Consider the following 25,703-nt stretch of genomic DNA (forward strand, 5'->3'; position numbering starts at 1 on the left):
AGAAAATTGTTTTATCTGATATAGATCTAGTAACTGAATTATGCAGTACCAGTAATACATACTAGAAATATGGTAGTTATTGGATTTTTAATGTATCTTTTTTTCCCTTCCTCAGTCTCTGACAGTGACCGTCACTTCACTACTACTGAGTCCTGATGTCGATGATAATCAAAGTGGATTGTAGATCAACAGATCTACTTACTACTAGATAAAATATTTAGTAATATAGTAGAATCTTGAGTCTAGATTCTAGTTAGTTAGGTGGTGAGATACCAGAGATTAGTGAGAAGGCCTTACCTTGAACCTTGCCTTTTAAAAAATCTGAATGTAATTTCTGAACAGGAAAAAAAATTAAAATAGTTAACTCAAACTGCAATGGTGCGAGTTCTCAAATGTCATAGCTTTTCTTCACAACAAGTCATCCCTGTAAAGAAAGAGCCTCTAACTATTTGTGCTGATGATGACAAAGTCTTTATTGCCACTAGTGACTGTGAAATCCTTATCTACCAAGTTCGTGATGGAAACTTTAAAGAGATTCACAGATGTCCAACAATTTCAGAAGTTGATAAAATTGTATACAATAGTTTCAGTAAGTTGATTTCTATGGGACTTAGAATGTACAAATCTAATTAAAATGAAAATAAATAATTATTTAGGCCTAGTTCTTAAAAATAAATAAACTATTGTCTAAAAATGTAAATCAGCTGAGTTGGATTGGTATGAAGTTTTGACAATTTTAATCAAAACTCTATTTTTATAGGGGCCTAATAAATTATAATTGTGTTAAATGAATAATATTCTTGTTTAAGTTTGTTATTTTTACAACAAAAATGTTAAGCGTGGAAATAATTATAAATTACATGGCAACGCAAAAATTAAAACATGTAAGTATTCTACTATTCTAACTATTTTAATGTAAATGGCACGAGACTGACTCATCTAATGTACTTGTTTTCATATATAAAAGTAAAAAATGGTAGCTGATATTTCAACTACCTCTTAAAAGAAATTTATTTTAAAATTGTATACGGGTATGCGTTGTGTTTGTGTTTTCTTGTGTGTTTGTGTTTAGTTTTGTTCTGTTCTGTTCCATAGTTGGTACATTTAAAAAGATTCCCTGTAGCAGAGCACGGGTATGCAGCTAGTTCTCTAATAATTAAGGAAGTAAATTCAGGTTTTGTAGGCCCTAAATGATATTTTTATGGGTTTCTTTAAAAACAACATATTGTTATCTCTTAGAAAACTACATAGCAACTATTGAACTTAAGAAGTCATGGAAAAGAGAAATGAAATCAGCCCATATATACTTAAACTGGCAACTAAACACAAAAGAAAAAGGAAAGCCAAGAACTAAAGTAAGTGTGGCAGGCAAATCACATGTGCAGTATGTGACAAGTAGCTCAAGTTCACCTGTAATGGAAATAGTAGAGGTTCCTGTGGAAAAAAATGCCAGCTGCATAGCTGTATGCAAGTATATACTTTTCTTTACTTAGGTTTGAATATACTTACATTGTTTATCATTTTAATTTATCTGTATCAGTAGGTATTACAATTTTATTTTTGTTGTGGCAGTTTTGTATTAATGTGTATACATTTAATTATATTATTTTACAGATATACAGGTAATTTTGCCATAGCCTGTAGCTCAGAAGTTAAACTTTGTACTGTTGTGGAGAAAACCGTAGCTAATTCTAACAGTACTTATATAGACGTGGAGGTGGGTTGACTTGAAAACTGAGTGAAATTTCCTTGTTTTATTTGATTCATTTATAGATCTCAAACTAAATTATATTGATCTTCTGCAATCTTTAAGATAATTTTTCTAATTTAGACATTAAATCATACTATTAGATTGACTATAAATATATGTATGTATATTAACCTTTTAATTTATGAATTGTGTATGATGTATTTAAAAAGGTTAAAAGTTTTTAATACCATAATAAAAATGTCATCCGCTAAAATGACTGCATTTTTTCTTACAAGTAGGTATTTTTGGAGTTGTGTTGGAATTTTCAAATTACATCTCTCTCCTTGTGTGAAGAATTTATTGTATGCTGTTCTCATAAAGAGATTCAAGGCATTAGGGTCAGGTGCGAGAATAAATAATTTAACTATACCGACTTAATCAACTGAGGAAAAAAAAAATTCTCTTAAGTCCTGAAACATTTATTTCAGACCTACAGGTTTAAATTTGACTCTTTCAGGTATGATGAGAGCGAAAAGATCAACCCCAGATCGCAAAAAAAGTTTGTGACATCCCCAACCACTTCAATCAGCTCAGAAGGCCGTTCTGTGTCCACCTACATGGACAACGAATTGCTGTCCCCCAACACACAAACTACTAACCTTGACCAGGACTCTAGCAGACTATCATCAGGGGCAGCAACTCCCCAGTCTGTTGTCAGTGAAACCTTCATGTTTCAGGATCAGCGGTCGCTAGGAAGGGTCACATTTTCACCACAAAGTGACAGTGAGGATACAGAGTCCAAAGAGTTTAAGCCACAAAAGCGGTTAAATTTGGATGCCAAAATGGGAAAAGATCTCTCATCTGGTACACTTTGCTTTATAAAATTATTTTAAGACTTTTGTTTTAAAAAAAAAAGAAGTAGACAGCTTTTTGTAGGAGTCATTAATAACAGGATTTTTGTTTAATTTTTTTATCACTGTTTCTGACTAAATAGAGCAGCACATTGTTTTATATATTTAAATGGTGGTAGAAAGATAATTTATGGCTTTTTTGTAAATGTTTATCCTAGTTGAAATATAAATAAGCATCAATTTGCATTTTGAACAACTATTTTTTAATTGAGATTAAGAATGTAAAATTATGGACATATTTTCAGTGGGTATGTGGCAAGGGGGCTGGCAAAGCCCCAAGCCCACAACTTTGCAACAGTTGGAGGCCACTGAGACCAAGATAGTGAATGACGAAAACTTTGTGGAGTGGAATTTCCAGCCAGGGGGTGGGGCTGCAGGCAGCTCAGCTGTTTGCCTACCTGGTCTGCACACACCTGTCACACAAGCCCAGTGCCATCACCATGCTAAGACTATAAGCCCACCTGTTTTGTCAGACTTCTCAGGTAAATCCTTAATTAATTGCCAGTAGTTTTATTTTGATTATACTTTTATCTTAGTAGAGATTTAATTCTCAACATAAAATGCAAGAAAAATTACAAGTATGTTTATGATAAAATTGTTTTTTTTTTTGTCAAAGATGAGAGCTAACTTTACTCACAAAAATGTTATTGTTGAAAGGTTGGGAGATAATTATACCAATTAGCGAACAAATTTATATTATGACTACTGTTATTTTATTTAAAAGCTGTTTATTTATCTTTTCTGTTATTGTTTCTGGTCAGGTGGGAATAGGAAATCTAGTTCTGGAGTTCAAGCAGAGACAGTTTTGTATCTGAGTGACACACGGGAACAGGAGGATTGGATGAGTGTCACATTGATTCCAACATACAGCGGAGGTTAGTCTAAGTCTATCTGTCTGCTACTGTGTTTCTGGCTGTCTGTCTGTTTGCTGTGTTGTCTGTCTGCTGTGTTGTCTGTCTGCTGTGTTGTCTGTCTGCTGTGTTGTCTGTCTGCTGTGTTGTTTGTCTGTCTGTATACAGCTGCTGCTATGTTGAATGCACGTAAATATACCCAAATAATTTGATTATAAATAACTAAAATTATCTGTGCAACCTATCTACCCTGTTCAGTTTTCAACTATATTAGTTGAGGTTTTAGTATTTTATTCCAACTTACATTTTTTATTACAGGTGACCAATAAAAATTTTTTTTTCTAACAACGTTGAGAAGACATTAACTTAATGATCCAATCAACACCTGTAATTTTCTAGGACTGAGCACACCTCTGAGAGTCCCGAGCGTGAACACAGACAGAATGAGGTCCTTGCTGAGCCCTACTAGGACCTCTATGTGTTGTTATGTCAGTGGAAACAGGGGAGGCTACCTGTACCAGCTGTCACCTGCCTTGAACCAGATTTCTTTGTACAAGTACACAGACCAGGCCACACAGGTGAGATGGGGAATAAATTTACTCAGTGTCTTGCATGCCTAGGCTATGTAAATCATAGCCTTTTGCTAACAGTGTTAAAATATATTTAATTTTTATCAATGTAAATCATATCCACCAAATGTTCATGGCCCAGAATAAATATTCTTGGTTAAACTGGGTAATTCAAAAAAATTTTTGTTCCTGGTATGCTTGAATGAAATCAAAAGTATTAATTATTAATCAATCTTTATTGGGGAACATTTTCCATTGCTTTAATGACATGAACTCACTATTTGGTTAGTTAAATGTTAGACGAGCATTTAAATGCCATCTTATCTCCCCTTAGCTATGATAGTGTCCCTTAACAAACTTAGTTCTAACTCTTGAATAAACATATCACAGTATTAAATTATCACCTTATTAAAATCATACATTTATTTTATCTTGTTTAACAAAGTGAAAATGTTTTAATGAAATGATTAGGTCGGAGTAAGTGAGAGCCATCTACATGTTGCTACAGCCACTGGCATAGAAACGTACACATCTCGTTGGGGTGTTCTGTCTCAGGAGATGATGAAAAAAGGACATTACGATGAAGACAGTCATGAGAAGGTAAATTTATTCTAACTTCATGTTCATTTTTATAATACACAAACCTTAAACAGAAAAATACTCTAGTGATTAAATATTAATAGGTTAAATTTTTTTCCATATCTTTCTCCAGTGTTACCCACCCTCCAGCTTAGATATTTGTTTATGTGGACATGAGCCCTTCTTTGGAGTTGCCAATTTGTCTGTTGGGAAAAATTTTCTGGCTCTGTTATCCAAAGTCCAAGACCCAGCTGGGTAAGATATTGTTTCATTGTAAATTAAAAACCTTTATTGGGTTGTAAATAAATTAAACAAGTTAAGTCAAATTACATTTTCTAGATTCTAATTTTATGAAGACACAAATCATTTATGAAATTCTGTTTCTAATAGGAAAGAAGCACATTGGAGTGTCTACATTCTACACGTGTTCAACTTGATTGAATTGTATAAAGAAATGGTAATAACAAATAGGCCTAAATAAAAAGTGTAACATTAAAAATCTAGCTACCAAAGTGTTATTTAAAATTCACTTGCAAATTTTTAAAAATTCGCCTAGATATAAATACAATTAAATAATAAAATGAGTGACCTTATTTTTGTAGATATCATTTGCTGAAGGCATCCATAGCACAGGCCCATCATCCTACATCCACCTGTTACTGGAGGCTCACCTGTTGGTCAGTACTCACCCACTCTGTACCGTCATGCAGGACCCAGGTGTCAAGGAGTGTTTGCAGCAAGTCAGTCGGCTGATTGGAGATTATTACTCGAAGTATGTTCACTTGAAATTAATATTATATTCTTTTTGTCAAATTCATATTGGGATGGTATAGTCGAGTTATAGAGGACCCATCACTCTAGAATTTGGTTCGACGACTCCACAATTAATGCAAGTTAATGCAGCTCTGCATAGTCCTCAACACAATTACTTCAAAATAATATGCAACGTTTGCACAATCTGATAGTGTCTACTTCATCTACCTTATGGATTATTTAGTCTGAAAGGGTACTTAATCCATTCATCCCTGTCTCTCTACTGTCCATGAGGGGCTTTGCCCTCTTCTACTCTGCCTTGCTGTATTATTCCATGTCTTGAAGAGTTTTTCCATGAATTATTGATATTGGTCATTGATAAAGCTTTGATTAATATTTCTGGTTTACAAGCATTAAGTAATAATGAATACTGTCTTGAATTTAGTATTTAAACTAACATAGTATAGCCAAAAATTAATAATGCACCTAAATGAATTAATATTTTTTATTCATTAATTAATAAATTAATATTTTGTATTCATTAATTATTCAAATCTATTTATTTTAGTTAGTTTTGATAATCAGTTTTCTTGCTGTAAGAGAAAAGTTTTGTGTGGCAGGCCAGGTCAAGATGAATGGCACTTGTGTTGTTCCTACTATAGAAGCTCTGGTGTGCCGGTCAATGAGATTGTAGCAGACATCATGGAACAGACTGAAAAAGTATGCTTGTGGCGTTCACTCTCTAGAGATAATTTATAGTTACAATTTTATTGCATTTTCAAAATATTTTAACTGAAGTTATTACATTTTTACACCAGACCTCTTTATTGAACTGACCAATTAGTTTCTTCAGATAATTTGTGGTGTATTACATATTTGATATCTAACTATTCTTCTTTAATTAATAGTCTATTTAAATATTTTATTATGAAACTGAAATATTGGTGTAAAATAATTTAACCTACTTACTCATGTGCCTAGATCTAAAATCATTATCATTTTTTCTTTTTGTTCCTTGTGGAGCCAATGACCTCAGCTTAGTCCTACAGCATTTATGTATATTCTGCAGCATAACAGGAGAGAGTTTGGTAAAGGTGTCCTGGACTACCTGAACAATGTCCTGTTCTTACAAGATGAGTACATAGACCTCAGTAGCAGCTCTTGTGATAACATCCTCAAAATGTACGCAGTGTCAGCACCAGAAAAACTTTCTAAAGTCATTTTGCTGTCAAATATGAAGGCATTTACTCCAGGTGGGTTTTTATTCTAATTTTGTGTCTGCATGTTTATTTGTTATACGAATTTTGAAAAATTACTAAATGTTGTCCTGAAAACGTTTGTTAAAAAATCAGATTTTGTTTGAACTTGTGATCATTTTTATAATAGTGAGTTTATTTGTTAAAATTATTTTTCTTTACTTTAAAATATGTTTGCTTTATTTATCAGAAACTGCTTTTCATCATTTAAAAACCTGGTTGTCAGTCAAGTCTAGCAGTTCCCAACAAATTACGTAAGTTATGGATTTAAAAAAAATTAACATGACTGAACATTCATAATTAGGTCGACGGTTAAAAAATGATCTCTAATATTCTGATTTCTCATCTTCCTTAGTCCAGTAGATAAACTAGCCATGGTCCAGTTACATTTAACCATGTGTGAGGTGGAGATGGCCAGAACAGAACTTAACTCCATCCAAAAAAGCAACCTTGTTGACGTGTGTTCGTCTCACCCAACCCTCATTCATGAGAACTTCAACTCCTTTACGCCGCTAGCCCAGCTGTTGAGGCAGCACATGTCTGGCACACTGCTGGAGATACTGGTGGAGATGCTAGACATGTGTGTCATGTCGTTAGACTCTCTCCTGTATCTGCTCAAGGTATGTCAACCTTTTGTGTGTCATGTCGTTAGACTCTCTCCTGTATCTGCTCTAGGTAGGCCAACCTTTTGTGTGTCATGTCATTAGACTCTCTCCTGTATCTGCTCAAGGTATGTCAACCTTTTGTGTGTCATGTCGTTAGACTCTCTCCTGTATCTGCTCTAGGTAGGCCAACCTTTTGTGTGTCATGTCGTTAGACTCTCTCCTGTATCTGCTCTAGGTAGGCCAACCTTTTGTGTGTCATGTCATTAGACTCTCTCCTGTATCTGCTCAAGGTATGTCAACCTTTTGTGTGTCATGTCGTTAGACTCTCTCCTGTATCTGCTCTAGGTAGGCCAACCTTTTGTGTGTCATGTCATTAGACTCTCTCCTGTATCTGCTCAAGGTATGTCAACCTTTTGTGTGTCATGTCGTTAGACTCTCTCCTGTATCTGCTCTAGGTAGGCCAACCTTTTGTGTGTCATGTCATTAGACTCTCTCCTGTATCTGCTCAAGGTATGTCAACCTTTTGTGTGTCATGTCGTTAGACTCTCTCCTGTATCTGCTCTAGGTAGGCCAACCTTTTGTGTGTCATGTCATTAGACTCTCTCCTGTATCTGCTCAAGGTATGTCAACCTTTTGTGTGTCATGTCGTTAGACTCTCTCCTGTATCTGCTCTAGGTAGGTCAACCTTTTGTGTGTCATGTCGTTAGACTCTCTCCTGTATCTGCTCAAGGTAGGTCAACCTTTTGTGTGTCATGTCGTTAGACTCTCTCCTGTATCTGCTCAAGGTAGGTCAACCTTTTGTGTGTCATGTCATTAGACTCTCTCCTGTATCTGCTCAAGGTAGGGCAACCTTTTACAGGATTTTTAATACCTTTTTAAAGCATCTCACTGTTTTAAATATTTAGACAGGTATAGGAAAGTAATGTAAAAAGTAAACGTAAGTTAAGTTCCCTTTGAAACCTGATGGTCTATGGGGCAAGTGAAGTAGAGTTCACCTGTTTCTGTTAACTTGGCATATGAAGGGATAGTGTGGTAAATAAAAAATAGTTTGAATTCTCATGTTTTCAAAAATATCATAGACTTCCACTCATGTTGCTATTTTATTGAAAATCAATGTAATAATGTGTTAGGTAAAGTTTCCCTTTCAAACCTGACGGTCTATGGGGCAAGTGAAGTAGAGTTCACTTGTTTCTGTGACCTCAACATATGAAGAGATAGTGTGGTTAGCACTATGCCCAGCCGCCTTTACTTTCCCTAATGTGAGTTAGGTACCCATCAGGGACGGTCTACTGACTTGAACCCGGATTCGAACTCAAAACTTACGGTTAGCAGTCCAGCTCTCTACCACTAGACCACTCCGTTCCCAATGTGTTAGGTAGAAACTATAATATTTTTTAAAAAGCTAAAATTTGAACACAATTTTCAGAGTCAGAGTGAATCCGACGACCCTTACAGCAACCATGTAAGAGAAGTCTTGGAGCTGATATTAACAGGTCTTTGTTGTTCTTTTCTCTAAGGCTTTGCTATAATACTTATTATATTTGACTTAGAAGAGTTACTTTTGTTTTGTTTTTTTGTGTTTAAAGAGAGTTATATTTATTTGGTTTATAGTTTGGAAAAATATTGTTTCATCCAGTGTAATCAGCCATTCAAAGTTTGTTTTGGCAAGTTAAAGTAGGGCCTACTTTGTTTTTTTTTTATTTTTTACTGACTTAATTTCAGATCACAAAAGAGTATTTCTATTTGAAGAAGCTGTTGTAAGTTATTTTTTTTTTGCTTTAAGCTTTTACTATGCTGTCTAAACCTACTGTAATTCTATAGTAGATTTTTTTTTTATAAAGTTGAAATTAAATTTTAATTTTTCAGACTTTACTTTGTGAAATCTATATTAAAAAATTAAAAGACAAGTCACAGCCGACCACAAAGCAAAATGCGACCACAAGTTTTCAAAAGTTTTCTTTGGTAAGATTTAACCAAACAAAAACACAAGATTTTGAGAAATTAACTAAAACATGTTAAGTGGATGAGTTTCCAATTTAGCATGACATGGTGGTTGGGGAGGGGAGAGGGGGTGGGGGTAGACAGCGTGGTCATATGTTGAGAATGTGATCACTAACTTAAGGGTAACAGGAATGAACTGTGTGGTGGTTACATAGTTATTTGTATGCAACAGTTTTTTTTTTTTTTTTACAAGAGCATATACATATTACCAAACATAGTTGTGCTGATTTAGCCAAGGTGTTCCAATACTATTAACTAATACTCCAGGTTGCACAAGCAGCTGAATTTGTTTCTTTTTATTTCCCACGTTTTCTTTAACTTGCTTTCGCGTCTGTTTGTTTGTTTGTTTTTCCAATCAAATCTTGCGATCGAAATTTCGGGCACTTCCCAGTTAGCTATAAGCCCACCTGTTTTGTCAGACTTCTCAGGTAAATCCTTTGTTAAAATGTAACCGGATATCTATATTCTTAGTTGTTGTAGATCTACTGATGATTCGTTTTCTTTTTCATCTATTTCTACTGATGTCAGCATGATATTTTAATTTTACTGGTGAGTGAAAATGTTAGGGACTGGTGTTGTCACCAGAAGCAGCAGAGCTAAGAAGTATCGTTTAAATAAAGAAAAAGCGATATCAAAAAAGATTGCTAACATTTGTGCAGCGGATGATATTCATTTTCAAAAGAAAGATGGAGGACAATGCGTTATCGTTGCCTTTAGAAACTCAATTAGCTATGAAAAAGTAAAAAGAATCTTCAAAACTAAATATGCTGGTGTTGTTGAGGAAAGAAGGGATGATGATGGCGCCAATGTTGAAGATATTTATAAATTACCAGGGCTATCTGTCCATCTGTACCACACGAATAACAAAATTATGGTACAGGGAAAATCTAACGTTGTGTCTGTTTGGGTGGATTCGGAATTTTGCTGTATTCTAAATAACCTAATTACAACAGACAAAGCTGTCGACATGCCTCTACCCATGTCGCCGCCACTATCACTGTCACCACCACCTTCACTGTCCCCACCCAGAGTATTGGAGCTACCCATTTCACCGCCCATGATTATGTCTGCTTCCAACAGTGACAATCAATGTGCAGAGGATACGATCAATACCAATCCGTTAGATTGTGTAACACCTATAAATAACTATACATTTTCATCAAACCTATCTCAACCAACTGATTTGCTTAGTCCAAAAATATCATTTCTTCAAACCACACAACTGGATAATAACTTAAGATCGTTTATTCTTAACGAGATCACCTGTGTTAAAAAAGCTTTTAAAGCGGAGAAATTGCTGTTTAACAGCCAACTAGAACAACTCCGAGTCGAAAACGCTGTCTTAAGGGATGAAGTCAAGAGACTATCTAATGAAGTGCATAGCTGCAAAGATATACACGTTAACCTTAAGAAACGTTTGATTGATCAAGAAAATATTTCTGCGTCACTAAAGAAACTCCTCACAACCAAGAATCTCTCTTGCAGCACAATATCCACCTCAACATGTGAGGATAATCAACAACAACTAATAAATGACACAAAAATCACATCGGCAGGCATCATGCTAGAAGCTCCGTTCCCAATCCCTGTTAAAATTACGCAACGTGATGACAGAGCGCGAATCAAACCATCGGAACATTCGAGTCCCAGCACCCTGCAACGACCACGAACTAAAAGCAATTCTACACAATACAGCGTCCCAACGGTCAAGGCTGTTCATGTCCCTGTTGTCCAACGCTCTACTCACTATGCCACTAATAGAGATAGCACACAACATGTCGCCGCCCCCTACACCAACCAAACAACGAAATACCATCTGATCCTTGGTGACTCTACACTTAAAGGTCTCCATCCTGATATAATGGCCACGGATCATTACGAGCGTGTATCGGTAATAGCGCTGCCTGGGGCAAATTTTGAAAAAATTAGGGACATTATTAGTAGCCGATCACGTGACTCTAATACCACAACTGTAACCTTACATTGTGGTGTCAACGACAGTCTATCAAACGTCAGACTGTCACAAGCTAATATGCTAGAAATTGTGAGAAGTATCACTCACAAATTTCCCAACGCAACAATCCGATTTTCATCCATCGTACCCCCATGTCGGGGCAAGGGTAGGCACTTGATAGATATAAATAATAGATTTTTACAGTCTTTCTGCATTAGTTATAAATACTGTTTTATAAACAATACACCTTTTTTCACTGCGAAGTCAGGAGCCCCGAGACAACGCTTGTACAGTGGCAGTATTCATTTGACTAAAATTGGAAGCAGCATTCTTGCTAAAAATATAAAGTATCCCCAAAGAGCCGTCAGCTTAACAGATAAAGACCATGTGCAACTTTCAAACGTAAAAGGTACAACGTCTGATTTGGTTTCGACTGTTGATTTGCTTCCAACAATATCTTCAGATCAATTGAACTCTAGCCCAGGCTTACATCACTTAATGGGCTTTAGCCCTTTGTTGCTTCATCAAGCTCTAATGTTGTCGCTTAAGCGCCTTCCCGGAACCTAACTTTTTTCACTTACTATTTACTAGTTTAGCTCACTGTACTATTTTAATTATAGTGTAGGCAGTGTGAAGAGCAGCGAGTGTTTGTTTATTGGATGACAAAGCGTGTAATTGTAAGACAATTATATTGATTCTGTTTAATTAGTTCATTATATTGATTTTTGTTTATAACATCTCTTATTCATTGATATTTTATTATCTTTATGCATTGTCTATTTTCATCATCCTGGCCCTCACAATGTGGGCTAAAATTGGGTCATTTAAATATTTTCCACATATTTAATAAACACCATGAAGTTCTAAAAATTTTAAACAATTCCAACAATCCTTTCCATATCTTTGGTTTCTCTGAAACTCGATTACAATCTTTTATAAATGATGTTGAGATATCCGTCTCTGATTATAACCTAATACGCCGAGACCCATCCTTACACAAAGAAACTGGCCTTTGTGTCTATGTCCACTCCTCAATTCGTTTCAAGTACAGGATGGATCTGTCAACGGACAATATAGAATGTATTTGGATTGAACTCGAAAAAAGCAAACACCATCCGGCAATTTTAATTTGCTTCCTTTATAGAAATCCCTGTGAAAACATGGATTGGTATGATCGTTTTTGCTCCATGATGGATACCGTTTTATCTACTAACAATGAATATATCATATTGGGAGATTTTAATATAAATTTATTAAAACCTCAAGGATATTGGCAAGATATTATTGATTCTTTGAATCTTAAACAATTTGTGCACACGGCTACCAGGGTAAATGATAAATCTAGTACAATAATTGACCACATATACGCATCACCTGACTGCAACCTAATAGAGGTCTGTGTTCCCTCTTGTGGTGTTAGTGATCACTTCCCTGTTTGCTGTACTTTTTCGACAAAAAGATTATGTGTACCTTCGCGGCAACACATAACTATAAGTTATCGCTCTTTTAGAAAATTTAATGAAAATCTTTTTCTTTCGGATTTATTGGCTGCCCCCTTCTGCAATGTATACAATTATAATTGTCCCGATCTTGCCATTTCTGAATGGCTGCGTATTTTCTATACTATATATGATAAACATATTCCTAAAATCTCTAAAAGAGTTAAGACTACATACAAACCTTCTTGGTTTTACAACAATATCGAATCTGCAATTAATAAAAGAGACTGGCTTAAACGTCATGGAACTTCTGAGGACTTTTGTAGGCAGCGAAATTATGTCAAACTGCTTGTGCGTAGGTCGAAGAAAGAGTATTTTAATAAGCTGCTGTCAGGCAAACCTAATTCCAAATCTATCTGGACTGCTATAAATCAAATAATTAGAAAAAAACGCACATGTAATACAGCTGGACATTGCCAGATATCTGCTGATGACTTTAACAATCATTTTATATCATCTGTAGCGCTCAACACAGATGCTGATTACACAATCAGTGAGGAGCTTAAAAATTTTTGTAATTCTGCTCACCGTGGTAGGACAGAGCTGATCATTCCGCTTCTCACTGTTCATGAAGTTTATGTTAGCCTAAGATCTCTTAAACCGTCTTCAACAACTTCGTTTGATGATATTTCTAATAATGTATTGAAGATTTCAGCTCCAATAATTTCCGAAGTTTTAACCTATGTCTATAACCTCTGTATTGCCAAGCATTATTACCCGACACATTTTAAGCATGCTAAGGTTATACCACTACACAAAAAAGGTAACATCCAAGATGCTAATAACTACAGGCCAATTTCTATACTTTCTTCCCTCTCCAAGCCACTAGAAATACATATAAACAAATGCATTTCATATTACCTAGAAAAGTTCAAGCTTTTCCATAGTAATCAGTCTGGGTTTAGAAAGTTTCATTCTTGTCACACTGCTCTGATTAAGATGAATGAAAACTGGCTTATAAATATTAACAAAAACCTACTCTGTGGCTCGCTGTTTGTCGATTTCAGAAAAGCCTTTGATTCTATTGATCACACCATACTTCTTAAAAAACTAATTCCATACAAATTCCACGACTTTACAGTTAGGTTACTTCACTCCTTTTTATCTAACCGATCTCAACGCGTGTTTCACCTTAATACCATCTCTTCACAGAAATATGTTAATATAGGGGTTCCACAGGGCTCAATCTTAGGTCCTTTACTTTTTTCTTTATACATTAATGATCTTCCATTGCATATTGACGCTGGTCAGTGCGAGATGTTCGCTGATGATACTTCTTTGCATGTCTTTGCAGACAGTGCTGAGTCACTCAGTTACAAACTTCAAACATGTGCCAATCAGCTTGCAACTTGGACAAAATTTAACAAAATGAAACTTCACCCCGATAAAACCAAGTCAATGTTTATTACAACTCATCAGAAACGCCTTCGTCTTCCATCCACCGCATTAAACATTACTATAGACAATTCAAACATTGAACAGGTAGACAGTTACAAATGCCTAGGATTGTTTATAGATCACAACCTCACTTGGTCTGACCATATTCATTTTCTAAGAATGTCCTTATTAAAGACAACCTTTCAGTTAGCAAGGATAAAGAACTTTCTCAACTATAGGAGCAGGCTGGTTTTTTATGAGGCTTTTATTCAATCCAGGTTGGATTATGCTTCTGTAGTGTGGAGCGGCAGCTTTATATCTAAGCAGCGTCCTCTTCTTTCTTTACAAAAAAGGGCTATAAAACTGGTTACTGGCTTGTCTAGTAGTATGGATTCTTTTCTTACAACTAAAATACTTCCATTAAATAAAAAGATAATATATACTAAATCAATTTTCTTATATAAAATATTCCACGAAACAGCCCCCTCTTACTTATCAGATCTATTTTCTTTTAACATAAAATTAAATCGTCGTCTCAATTTACCATTCCCTTATTCAACCTTTTTCCAAAAACATAGCTTCGCCTACTCTGGTTCTAATTTGTGGAACAATCTTCCTAATAAAATAAAGCTATCTAGATCTGAAAATATATTCAAATCTAAATTAAAACTAAAATTATTTAATGACCTAACTGACTCATTGTAACATTTCTCATTCATCTATTATATTCTCTTTTTTATCTCATTATGTATGATAGCTATGTACCATTGTTTCTTTATTCCACATTTTCAGTGCTATGTGTTACTGCTATGTGTTATTGAATTGCTTTATTTGTTTAAACGGCCAATGTGAAAAAAGGCCTTTGTGCCTACAATTGTAACCGTTGTTTGAATAAATTTGAATAAATTTGAATTTAATTAATTACCAGTAGTTTTATTTTGATTATACTTTTATCTTAGTAGAGATTTAATTCTCAACATAAAATGCAAGAAAAATTACAAGTATGTTTATGATAAAATTGTTTTTTTTGGTCAAAGATGAGAGCTATCTTTACTCACAAAAATGTTATTGTTGAAAGGTTGGGAGATAATTATACCAATTAGCGAACAAATTTATATAATGACTACTGTTATTTTATTTAAAAGCTATTTATTTATCTTTTCTGTGATTTTCTTACAGTTTCTAATACTGTTGACTCTCTACAAGCTCCCTAATAAAACTCAATAGTATTATCTAATAAATAGTAATATAACATTTACATCTTATATTAACAATGACCGATAAAAAACTTTTACTTCGGCGCCCCACGTTTTTCATTTTTTGTCATAATGCGCACGCAGTTTGCGATAGCTTATAGTAGAGTGATCGCTTGCATTATTGTGATGTATAGCATTTATTTTCTACTTTTTAGTTCAATCAGAAAACGTGGGTTTTTAAAAAAAATTTTAATGATAATTATTTGTCATTGAATTTTCAAACATTGCTTATAAAGGAATTTTGTTTCTTTAATAAAGGCTTTTTAAAATTTTACTTTTGCATTCATTTTGATGTAGCCTCAAGGTAATGGACATTTTGCTCCAAGATTTGGTTGGCTAGATTTCCTTCCACCATTTCAAGGCCCACAAAAAATGATTAGGCCATGTATAAGGTTAGAGTTCAAGCCAATGCCAGGTCAAGGGTTAAGGACTGCATCAATACCTATCTCAGCCGTAACAAAACAGGGTTTGAGTGAAAAGTGCAACTGCTGCAGCTGCAGTGAAAGTCTTCTCAAGTTGCAGGTATATGCTACAACCACAGTTTATGTTTATGGCCAACATATCTAATGACCAAATAGATTTTTTAGGGCTGATAGTAATTTTGCTTTCAGTTCTCCACTATTTGTATTTATATAAATATTCTTACATTTTTTTGTAATGCATATTTAAATATATAATTTTTTTTACAACTGTTATAAACAAAACAAAAGTAAACAATTAATTCAGTGTTAATTATTTTTCAATTATTTTTTTTGCAATCAAAGGTAAATAAGCAAGTTTGCATGTTATTTATATTCGATTAACATTACTTGTCAAATCCATATTTTGCTTATTTAATCTTTTTCTTATTTTAGCCAGTCTTTTAGCATTAAAATGTTAAAATAGAATTAATTTTTTACAAACTTTGGACTGATTTCTAAATGAATTTTTTACCTTTCAGTCTCTATTATGTTCCACAAGAACCACAAATGAGCTTGCCAGTTTGGTCCTCCAATTGTTGGGGTCATCACAGATTGAATGTGAAGACTTTTCTGCTCCTCCAGGAGATGACTTCTCTGACAGTATAAAACTTCTGTGTTTGATAAAACTTGACTTGGATAAAGCTACGGAACAAATTGTTGACAAATATCCTAACATAGTTGGATCTTTTGCCTCTTGCTGTTTTAATGACAGTGTTGAAAAGGTATCAAGATTTTTTTTTTTTAATCTGGCAATGGCTACTGACATTATTCAAATGAAGTTCCATTGAGTTACTTGTAATTTATTTATTCTTAATCTTTCATTTGAATTTTAAGCACTTCTTTCCTCATTTACATATCCATAGTTTTATTTTACCTTGCATATCTAATGTTATCTTTTATTTTACCTTAAATGTTATGTAACTTTTTATTTTAGTATACCTATCTTTTGCGCTACATGGAAGCCGTTATGAAGAAATTTTTAGAAACACCAGATGCTGATACTGAAGAAATCTATGTTAAAGCTTATAAAGGTAACTCATCATGTCTTTCTGTCTTGGTTCTGTCCCTTGAGTAGCAGTAGAAACAAACAGAATGTGTTGTTACTTTTGTAGATTTAAAATGCTTAAGGCACAGCAGTTGTCGGAGAGATTACTTATATCAGGAGTGAGAGTTTGTACAGTATAATATTGAAGTTTATTTGTGTAGGGCTTCTAACTTGTACAATGATTTTTATAACTTCATTAAGTTTGTTGAAACAGATTTGCCTTCCATAAAAATAAAAAAAATGTAACATTTAGGAATCTCTCTATCTAGACCAGTGGTATCAGTTGAGTTCTGTTGTTAAGGTCGCCCCTGCATAACATCATAGCAGGCTTAGTTAAGCTTAATAAACTGTTACTAGAACTAATTTCACATTGTTGAAATAAGAGCCACTCTATTTCCAATGCAGATTTGTTGACAAGACTAACAGAGTTATTCCACCCTGCCCAATTCCTGGAACTTCTGCCAGCAGATGGCAGCCTGTACTTCCTGATTCCATTTTTGTCTTCTAGTCTTGAAACTGAACACACAGAGCAGTTAAAAAGAAAAATTGTCCACATGGGAAAAGAACTAATGTCCCAGGTTTGATGTCATTCAGTTTTAACCCTCTTGGACATTAATTAGCAGCAATATGAGCAAGTCATCAATTTAGTAATTTTTGTACATTTTTTATCTTGTCAACCTGTCTAAAACATCTTTTTGTGTGTTTTAATTACAGGTATATTCATTAAAATAATTTGTATGTAGATCTATATGCATTTATAAACTATTTTTTTAACTTATTTTATTTATACTGTTCAAAATGTATAAAATCCCCAATAAATTTTGTGAATCTAAATTATTTTTTGTAATTGCTTTTTTTTTTTTTTTAAGCATTGATTAATTTCTATACTTTACGAACAATAAATCTTCCAATTATGAGAGAAATCCCACAGATTAAAACTTATAAGTTATTCCACTTGACAATGTGGCCAACTCTAAATGTAACAGGCTAGAGTGAACATTTGATTATAACCCTTGTTCTTAACACGACCAATTTTCCAAAACTCAACCTACCTCTCTACAAAAACTGACAATGAGTAAAAACAACTTAAGTCTACCATACACCTGTATGTATAGTTTTCAAATGTTTCTTCAATTGCAATGAAATTTAAAAGAATGTTTCTTACTAATGTTTGTTATCACTGAATAAATATTTTTTACACTTAACAACTAAATTAATTTCTTTCACTAAATAATTATAAGTAGTTTACATTTCTTTGATACAGAATTGAAAAATGACATCAAAATGGTAGATAAAATATTTTTATTTTGTACAAATATTTAAAAACTCTGTTTTCACCTGGGCTGTAACACATACAGTTTGTTAATGGCTGTGTTGGTGCCATCAGAAGCTTTCACATCCCTGATGGCGCCACCGAAGAGTATCAGCTCACCTCTACCCTCCAGCAAGCTGCAACAAATTGTTTCTGTTGGCGCTCCAGGCGGCTGCAGTTCACTTAGTGGCCGGCACACCGCCACCTCATCTGTCAACACACCACTTATATTGACCACATGGACGTCCATTTTGTTTTTGGTTGGTATTATGTCCGGCACATTTTCTTCCAGATCTACATCCTGGTTGACATCCACTGGTTTTTTATTTCTTGCTGCGGAAAGAGCACGAGACTTGGACCTGAGAATTTCCTCTTGTCGCTGCAGGGCCTCGAGCTGCTTTTGTCTATTGCACATTGCATTTGGACGGATAGATGGCATAAACCCAGCTCCCCTGCCTCGAACATTCGCAGGCACATTTTGATTTCTTCTCTGAAATGTTCCTTGTTCTGGCTGGTTGTAGTTGTGTGGGCTGTTTTCAGACTGCTGTTGGTGAAAATAATTTGGGTCAGGACTGGCCTCGTTGCCCCAACGATTGTTAAGTCTGTGAAAGTAACCCTCAGCTTCGTCTGACCCGTGCGGGTTGTGGTGGTGGTTATCTGGGTCTGCTAGATTCACACACTCTCTGTGTAACTTTTGCTGTAGGGCAAGTAAGCTCTTGTTGGGTGAACTATTGGCTTTATCATCTTGACAATCTGAAACATGTACCATATAAAAAATATACATTTAAAACAAACACTCAAAGAAAACAAAAATCTAGATAAAATATGTTTGTAGTAAATAAACATTACTCCTAAAAACATTTTTTGTCAAAACATTACTCTTAAAAAAAATTCTGTTCAATATGATTGTAGTAGCTCCAACTTGTATGGTATATTAAAGTATTGATTTTTCAATTTTTTAATAAATGATGTGATGAATATAATTTTACAAACTGTAATAATTATGTACGATAATTATCAACATTTGACACAAATCTATGAAAACTAAGAGATACATATTTAAAGTTTTAAACTTAAATTAAGTTAAATTTATTTGCAACATCTTTTTAAAAAACTTTGACTAAAAACTGGATATATAATAAAAAAATTGGAATTAGAATTAAGTGTCAGAACAGACCTTCATTGTTTGATCTGTTACTGCTACAGAGAGGCTTTTGTTCATCAGAGTTGTTTGCCTTGTTTGGTGGCTGAGGTGAAGAGTTAGAATCGTTCTGATTAGATAAGTGATTTGACGACATTTGCGGGCAATTTTCACCACTAGCAGCTGCCCCCAAAGCACAGGTGCGTATAGTTTTGGGCTTGATGTTTCGTGTCTGACGCAGTTTGTTTGACTTGGCCACCACTACAATCACATCTTTCACCTGCAACAATATTCAGCAATTAACAATTGTAGTTGAAAACAATGTTAAATTATGAGACTATATTCTTGTTATTTCTTTGTCCAGTACTAAATCATCAAACTAAGTCATATATATTAAAAGATGTAATAACCTATTTTGCAACAACTGATTGTTACAAGAAACTGACAAGAATATCGCCTTTAATTTGTGAGGGTACTAACACTACTACAACTACTAGGTACTCACTCTACAAGCTGCATGACACCATGACTGTGGAGCCATAAGTTCTGGGTGTTGGATGGTTATTTTTGACCAAGTCCAAGGTTCAGTGGGATGTAGGGTAAGAAGCCACATATCATTGTAAACCTGAAATGGCAATAATCATTATATACCTGCAGTAACAACAACATAAATACATGAGTTTATTACTATTGCACTGATTTGATACTGATTTACTACCAACTGGGCAAACTTCCACAACTACAAAACTTTCATGAGTTACTTACCCTGCTGGGTCCAACTGATCCGCCCATTATTAAAATGTGATTCTCATCTAAGGTGGTCTGCGAATGGAAATAGAATTTTGAGAAAAACTGGATTTTTAGCAGCAACTTCATTGTATATTGAATGCAATTTTACAACCAGTAAAATTGAAGGCAGCTGGACACTGTACATAAGCATCGACCCTTTATACTTCATAAAATGATTTCATAGAAACTTTCTACTTCACCTACCATTAAGACTATCTAGCAGCTGCCCATAATAAGGTTAGATGTATGCAGTTCATATAAAATTCTTACTTTGAAATTTTACAATTCCTTATGATAAAAGAACCATGCATGTTGTAAAATATACAGAACGGAAAGCTGTTGCATACCTGATACTGTCCATATCTAGGGTCGGGCCTAACATCGTGTGTGACTGCTTGCAGCTTCCATGAACATTTCAGGAAATTAAACACCCAAACATTGTTAGATCTGAAGGGAAAAAAAATGCATTTTATATTCTTTACTTAAGTACTTTTAGAAAACTAATTTACAAAAAGAACATCAAGAAATTAGAACAAAATACTTATGCCTCAACTGTATACATTTTTTTATTTGACTAGAATCTACTTACCCCATTCCAGTTCTGGGAGAACCACCAAACACAACCATCAAATGACCAGCAACAGATGCTGAGTGGCCTCCCAGGGCTTCAGGTTCTTGACCAATGGACAAAATGTGTGTCCAGCGATTGGTGACAGGACTGTAGGAGTGTAGCTCTGAGAAGTAGTGTGCAGACTGGGGATAGATGGGACAATGTAATGTGAGAAGTAGTGTGCAGACTGGGGATAGATGGGACAATGTTATGTGAGAAGTAGTGTGCAGACTGGGGATAGATGGGACAATGTAATGTGAGATGTAGTGTGCAGACTGGGGATAGATGGGACAATGTTATGTGAGAAGTAGTGTGCAGACTGGGGATAGATGGGACAATGTTATCTGAGAAGTGGTGTGCAGACTGGGGATAGATGGGACAATGTTATGTGAGAAGTAGTGTGCAGACTGGGGATAGATGGGACAATGTTATGTGAGAAGTAGTGTGCAGACTGGGGATTGATGAGACAATAATTTGAAAAACATTCAGTTTTTTCAATTTTTTTTAAAAAGAATGGTTGTAGCATATTTCGAAGACTTTTTTGTTTTCTAATAATAAAGAAAATTTTATTTATTATAGGCGAATAGCAATAATGAACCAACACATTTTGTTTTGTAGGCACTCAATAAGGATTTTTATAACAATTTTATTTCTTTTCCATTACTTATAAGGAGAAAAAAATATTTCCCATGTTAACTGAAATATGTTATGTAATTTTGTGAATTTTTAGTGGATGAACAAAAAGAATGCACTTAAGTTACTTTTGCATGTATAGTCTAATACAACCTCTCAACAAAAACAACTGACCTGGTGTGGATTAGGGTAAGGTATTGGATGACTCCAACCTCCAAATAAGACTAAGTTACCATTATAGACCACCATAGTAGCACAAGCTTTCGGAGATGGATATGTACCTAGAAAATACAAGATCTGTATAGAATGTACTTTGTACATGCAAATGTATACATTTAACTCTTAGGCACTTATAAAATCTTTTTAAGTTACAAAATGTTCTAAATATTTTTTAAATTGATCTTGACAGGGCAAACACAAAGAAGGGATGGATGGAAGGAGGGGGTTCGGTTCAAAACTGTGTTTGATCCTAATTTCTTTCTACTTGACCGATAAGGAACAACAAGTCCACCCAGGCATCAACATCATGGGGTATTATTTTGAGCAAAGTATCCAGAGAAGCATGTTCCTGTAGCCTGTATACCTTCCCTAATATAACTTTACTTTTATTGAAAATAACCTTTTTTTTTTATTAAATTCACTGTTGAATCTATTGCTTGTTTTCTATCTAGTACAGATTTTAGACAATATTAAATAGAGTTTTTTTTTATATTAGAATATTACTGATAAGCTGATAAATACAACACAAACAAATGAGGCTAAGGTTAAAAAGATTAATTTCTACCCATGGCAACAGGACGAACCCATTGTCGAGTCCCAAGATCAAACCTCCAAAGATCGTTGAAAGTAGTATTTGTAGAAGTGCAACCACCAAAAATGTACATAGAACCATTGTAATAGGTTGCACTGTGAGAGTGTCTGTCACTTATGCTGATGCTAGTTGAAAGATAAATTTGTGATGGGTGATGTAAAAAAAATGTTCACAAAATTTTGAGAATAGTTTTGAAAATTGAACTAATTTTTAAAAAATTTAAAACAATACTGTAGAGATGAAATGTTAAAAAACTGTATTTACAATACATTATAAACTTTCTTCTTCTTCTTGGTTCTTAATTATTAGTGTTGAAGGGGATCGAGATTTATCTGCCAGTGGGTTGAACTCGAGACTTTGTTTGAATTTATCAACCATGAGCTTTTTGCAGACTCGACCACGCCTCCAACAAAATTAAGCGTTACGTGTCAACTGGTTATGCGCCATTGAGGCCATTGACTCCGATTTCAGCCTGCTACAAGGCAGCAGTTGTTTAATTTTGGAGTTGTCTCTCCTAGAAGAGTGGCTGTCCCCAGCTAACGAGCCTCATCTGCCCGAGGGTTCGAACTTGAGTCTTTTCGGTTTAGCAACCATGAGCTTTACCGACTTGACCACGCCGACCCTTCGCATTATAAACAATATTACAGTAATGGCTCTCTAACAATTTGAACATTTGTATTAAATAATACTTCTTACTTGGAGCACTTTTTTTCTGAACTGGCTTTGCAAATGGTATCATTAGTCAGAAGACTCCACTTTACTTCACAGTTGGCTAAATTCTGATGAAATCTCCTTTTACATTGAGCCACTAGAGCTGTCAGGGACAAGATAGTCATTAGAACATGCAATAACAAAAGTGCAAATGTTTTGTTGTCTTTGATAGTGTGTAAGTCTTAATTGTGTAGAGCAGGGGTCTCCAAACTACGGCCCGCGGGCCGCATCATCCGGCCCGCGGAGATCTTTTTGTCCACGGAAAAACGTTTGCTGGTGATAGCTGAGGAACTTTGCCCAGAAAAATCAGAGACATGCCCGGAAGAAACTGGCCCCCGAACTGAAATTTGATAGTTAATGCGGCCCTCGGACTGAAAAGTTTGGAGACCCCTGGTGTAGAGTATCACATACTGGAACAAACTTGTGGTGAATAAATTATGTGAATAGATGAACACATATCTAGTGAGAAACAGATATAATAAGATAAAATCTCAGTTCTGGTTTTGTACTTACATTTAATGATTCTGTACCACTGTTTTGAGACAAGTTTTGCTGCATCCAAATCTTTATATGGGGAGAGAAACCACAAAATGTGTTCCAGGATCTCCTCAGGCATATCATTGAGAGACAATGCCTTCAGCATTACATCCTCTGTCAACAACAGCCCTTCCTGGATCACACCAGTAATCAGGCAATCATCCTTAAAGGAATCAATGCTACAGATAGGTTCACCCACCAGTTGTGGAGCTTCCATAATGAATTTTACTTCTTATTTGTTCCTTTTCGTATGTCAGGTTGTCTGTAACACATTACGTTTCAACGTCTCATTCCCAAAGTTTGACTTTTGAGCATTTTTACAAAACATATGGTTCTGTGGCTAGGGCTACAACATTCACTTTCTAGCTGAGAAAAAATCAATACATTATGTTTTTATCAGTGTAAAAAATGATTTATTTCAAGATATTTATAGAAGACAAAGTCCAATAACATTAAACAAAAATACCCTGTTAACTACTTTAAAGATTTTTTAATCATAAAGATTTCTTCTCTGCCTCTTCCTTGCTTAAACTGTTCTTTTGTTTTACATAAGTATATTACAATCTTGATACACAACAAAATATTGTTGATACACAACTAAGGTGGAAAAAACTGCTTCCCAAGCAAATGTGATGCAATTACTGTGTTAACTTAAATACATTTATTTTGTATTTTAAATAGGGATATCATTTTGTTGTTTACTATTAAATACTACATGTTTAAGGTGTAGTGTAACTTGAATATCTATTTTTCCAAACTGAAATTTTTGTTCCAAATTAGGTGATGTGGTTTAAAAAAGTATAATTTAATTTTAAAGTTTTATCAGCAAAGTTTTCAGAACAAATTACTACAAAATTACTAAGTGGGGTTTTCAGAAAATTGATCACAGAGTTTCTACTACTTTCTCCACAGTACACCAACACAGCCAATCATTGTATGTCTTACAAAAGTGAAAATTCAGGTTATTTTCAAGATCTCTTCATTTGCAACTTCTAACAAACATATTCTCAGTTGTTTACTTTTAAAGCCACTTTAAAAAAAATATTTTTTATCCAGGTCAACAATATTTTGACCTGCAGTAAGAAAATGAAACCATGTTATTGTGTTGTGTTTTGGTTATGTTGATAATAAAATACGCTCAACTGGAGGTGAACGTGAAGCCGGGAATAAAAATACGCATGGAGTTTTCATTTAGTACCTATCAATCCTCCTATCATTAATAATATAGTATACTCATACTCTAGTGATAAGTAATAGTCTACTCTAGCTAATTAGCTAAGCTAATAATAGTAAGCTAGCCTTAGTGGTAGCCTAGGCTACTCTCAGTACTCTGTACCCAAGTTTCTGTACGGTACTGAAGTGTGAGTGTACTGGTATTGCCTAGAGAGTGAGTTTTTAGTAGATCTAGATCTACACCTTGTATGTAAATTTTAAGAAAAATAAATAAATTATTTATTATAAAGAAATAAGTAGGCCCCCTAAGCAAAAGTAAAAATAAGATATTTTTACAGTGGTTTGTTTTTTAAATATTGTAGACATTTGTTTACAGTTTTTCGCTTAGATCGCCATTTTGTATTTTAAAAAGTAGCACTTAAAAAACCAATAACTAAATAACGAGAAACAATATCTAGTATTATCTAGTTCTAGACTCTATGACATTAAGCCTTAAGCTTACTGATTGCAGTGGCGTAGGCAGTACTTTTGTAGATGTAGCTATATAGTATATAAGTATATAATATACACCCACCCCACCAACGCAGCTCGTCTACCGCCCCCCGAACGAAATAGAATGTATACAGAAATATACTTTTGCAAGTGACAAGCCATCCCCCCCCCCCCCCCGAAAGTTTCAAGAGCCCCTCCCCACCCGGGAGAAAAAAGTCTGAAAGAAACACTGTATTTGACAAGGGGGATGGGGTGACAAAGTGTGACGACACAATTTTTTAATATTAAAATGTTATGTTAGAAACTGAATAGTAACAATTCGCGTTTTTACAAGCTTTTATTGAACTCGCTTCCTCTGTTTGCTTGTGATGCTTCGTCCGTCATGGATGGAAATTGGCGATTAAAATGTCGATTTCTATCGGACCGATTTGTTGTACTTTCATTTTTTTAAGTTAAATAAAAGCTTGTAAAACATGCATTAAAACGTTTAAATAACGTTCCGCCCGGTCCTCTAAATCTTTTCTCTCGATCCCTAGTGGAAAGATAGACAATTTCGTAAGGGGTTCTAACGAAGTTTGGTGAACTTTGCGGGATAGAGTTGCCTTGCTTTATAATATGAAACATAAAATAGGCCGTCTAACCCGTGTTTATTTCTAGCATCTTTATGGGAGGGGGAGGGGGGCACTG

General features: G+C 34.7%; 2 protein-coding genes across 4 annotated transcripts; one reads left to right on the forward strand and one right to left on the reverse strand.

Annotated features, from left to right (window-relative positions):
* Positions 1–158: 158 nt before the first annotated feature.
* Positions 159–17,631, forward strand: LOC131930720 (BLOC-2 complex member HPS3). Its single transcript, XM_059287308.1, has 23 exons — positions 159–589; positions 1,240–1,471; positions 1,615–1,717; positions 1,990–2,093; positions 2,208–2,554; positions 2,847–3,083; positions 3,363–3,476; positions 3,852–4,030; positions 4,493–4,621; positions 4,734–4,855; positions 4,991–5,057; positions 5,203–5,372; positions 5,974–6,073; positions 6,423–6,606; positions 6,800–6,863; positions 6,965–7,229; positions 8,641–8,707; positions 8,937–8,971; positions 9,081–9,176; positions 15,599–15,823; positions 16,242–16,484; positions 16,697–16,793; positions 17,213–17,631. Exons 1-23 carry the CDS (start codon positions 376–378, stop codon positions 17,389–17,391), a joined length of 3,573 nt encoding a protein of 1,190 aa, XP_059143291.1. The 5' UTR covers positions 159–375; the 3' UTR covers positions 17,392–17,631.
* A 468-nt stretch (positions 17,632–18,099) lies between these two features.
* Positions 18,100–24,934, reverse strand: LOC131930722 (RING finger protein B). Of its 3 annotated transcripts, none has more exons than XM_059287310.1 (11): positions 24,861–24,934; positions 23,328–23,713; positions 22,800–22,917; positions 22,077–22,228; positions 21,467–21,573; positions 20,639–20,802; positions 20,397–20,496; positions 20,026–20,082; positions 19,766–19,885; positions 19,297–19,540; positions 18,100–18,872 (listed from the first exon to the last, which is right to left on the reverse strand). In XM_059287310.1, exons 2-11 carry the CDS (start codon positions 23,566–23,568, stop codon positions 18,142–18,144), a joined length of 2,034 nt encoding a protein of 677 aa, XP_059143293.1. In that variant the 5' UTR covers positions 23,569–23,713; positions 24,861–24,934; the 3' UTR covers positions 18,100–18,141. The 3 variants fall into 3 exon arrangements, with proteins under 3 accessions (XP_059143293.1, XP_059143292.1, XP_059143294.1); XM_059287309.1 differs by having other exon boundaries at positions 23,328–23,717; positions 24,861–24,925; XM_059287311.1 differs by having other exon boundaries at positions 23,328–23,717; positions 24,899–24,919.
* Between the last annotated feature and the right edge of the window lie 769 nt (positions 24,935–25,703).

This window comes from Physella acuta, unplaced genomic scaffold (genome assembly GCF_028476545.2).
Source record: "Physella acuta isolate Inbredline_101_S28 unplaced genomic scaffold, ASM2847654v3 ptg001829l, whole genome shotgun sequence".
In the NCBI taxonomy this organism is placed as follows: Eukaryota; Metazoa; Mollusca; class Gastropoda; family Physidae; genus Physella; species Physella acuta.

Bases quoted from the DNA above. Each gene is read 5' to 3' on its own strand.
- LOC131930720 (XM_059287308.1), top strand. From the start codon at position 376: ATGGTGCGAGTTCTCAAATGTCATAGCTTTTCTTCACAACAAGTCATC. The intron at 5,058-5,202 runs GTAATAACAAAT...TTATTTTTGTAG, and splicing joins TTGAATTGTATAAAGAAATG to ATATCATTTGCTGAAGGCAT. The intron at 15,824-16,241 runs GTATATGCTACA...TTTACCTTTCAG, and splicing joins AAAGTCTTCTCAAGTTGCAG to TCTCTATTATGTTCCACAAG.
- LOC131930722 (XM_059287310.1), bottom strand. From the start codon at position 23,568: ATGGAAGCTCCACAACTGGTGGGTGAACCTATCTGTAGCATTGATTCC. The intron at 21,574-22,076 runs GTAGAAATTAAT...TGTATTTTCTAG, and splicing joins GGTTCGTCCTGTTGCCATGG to GTACATATCCATCTCCGAAA. The intron at 19,886-20,025 runs GTAAGTAACTCA...TTGCCATTTCAG, and splicing joins GATCAGTTGGACCCAGCAGG to GTTTACAATGATATGTGGCT.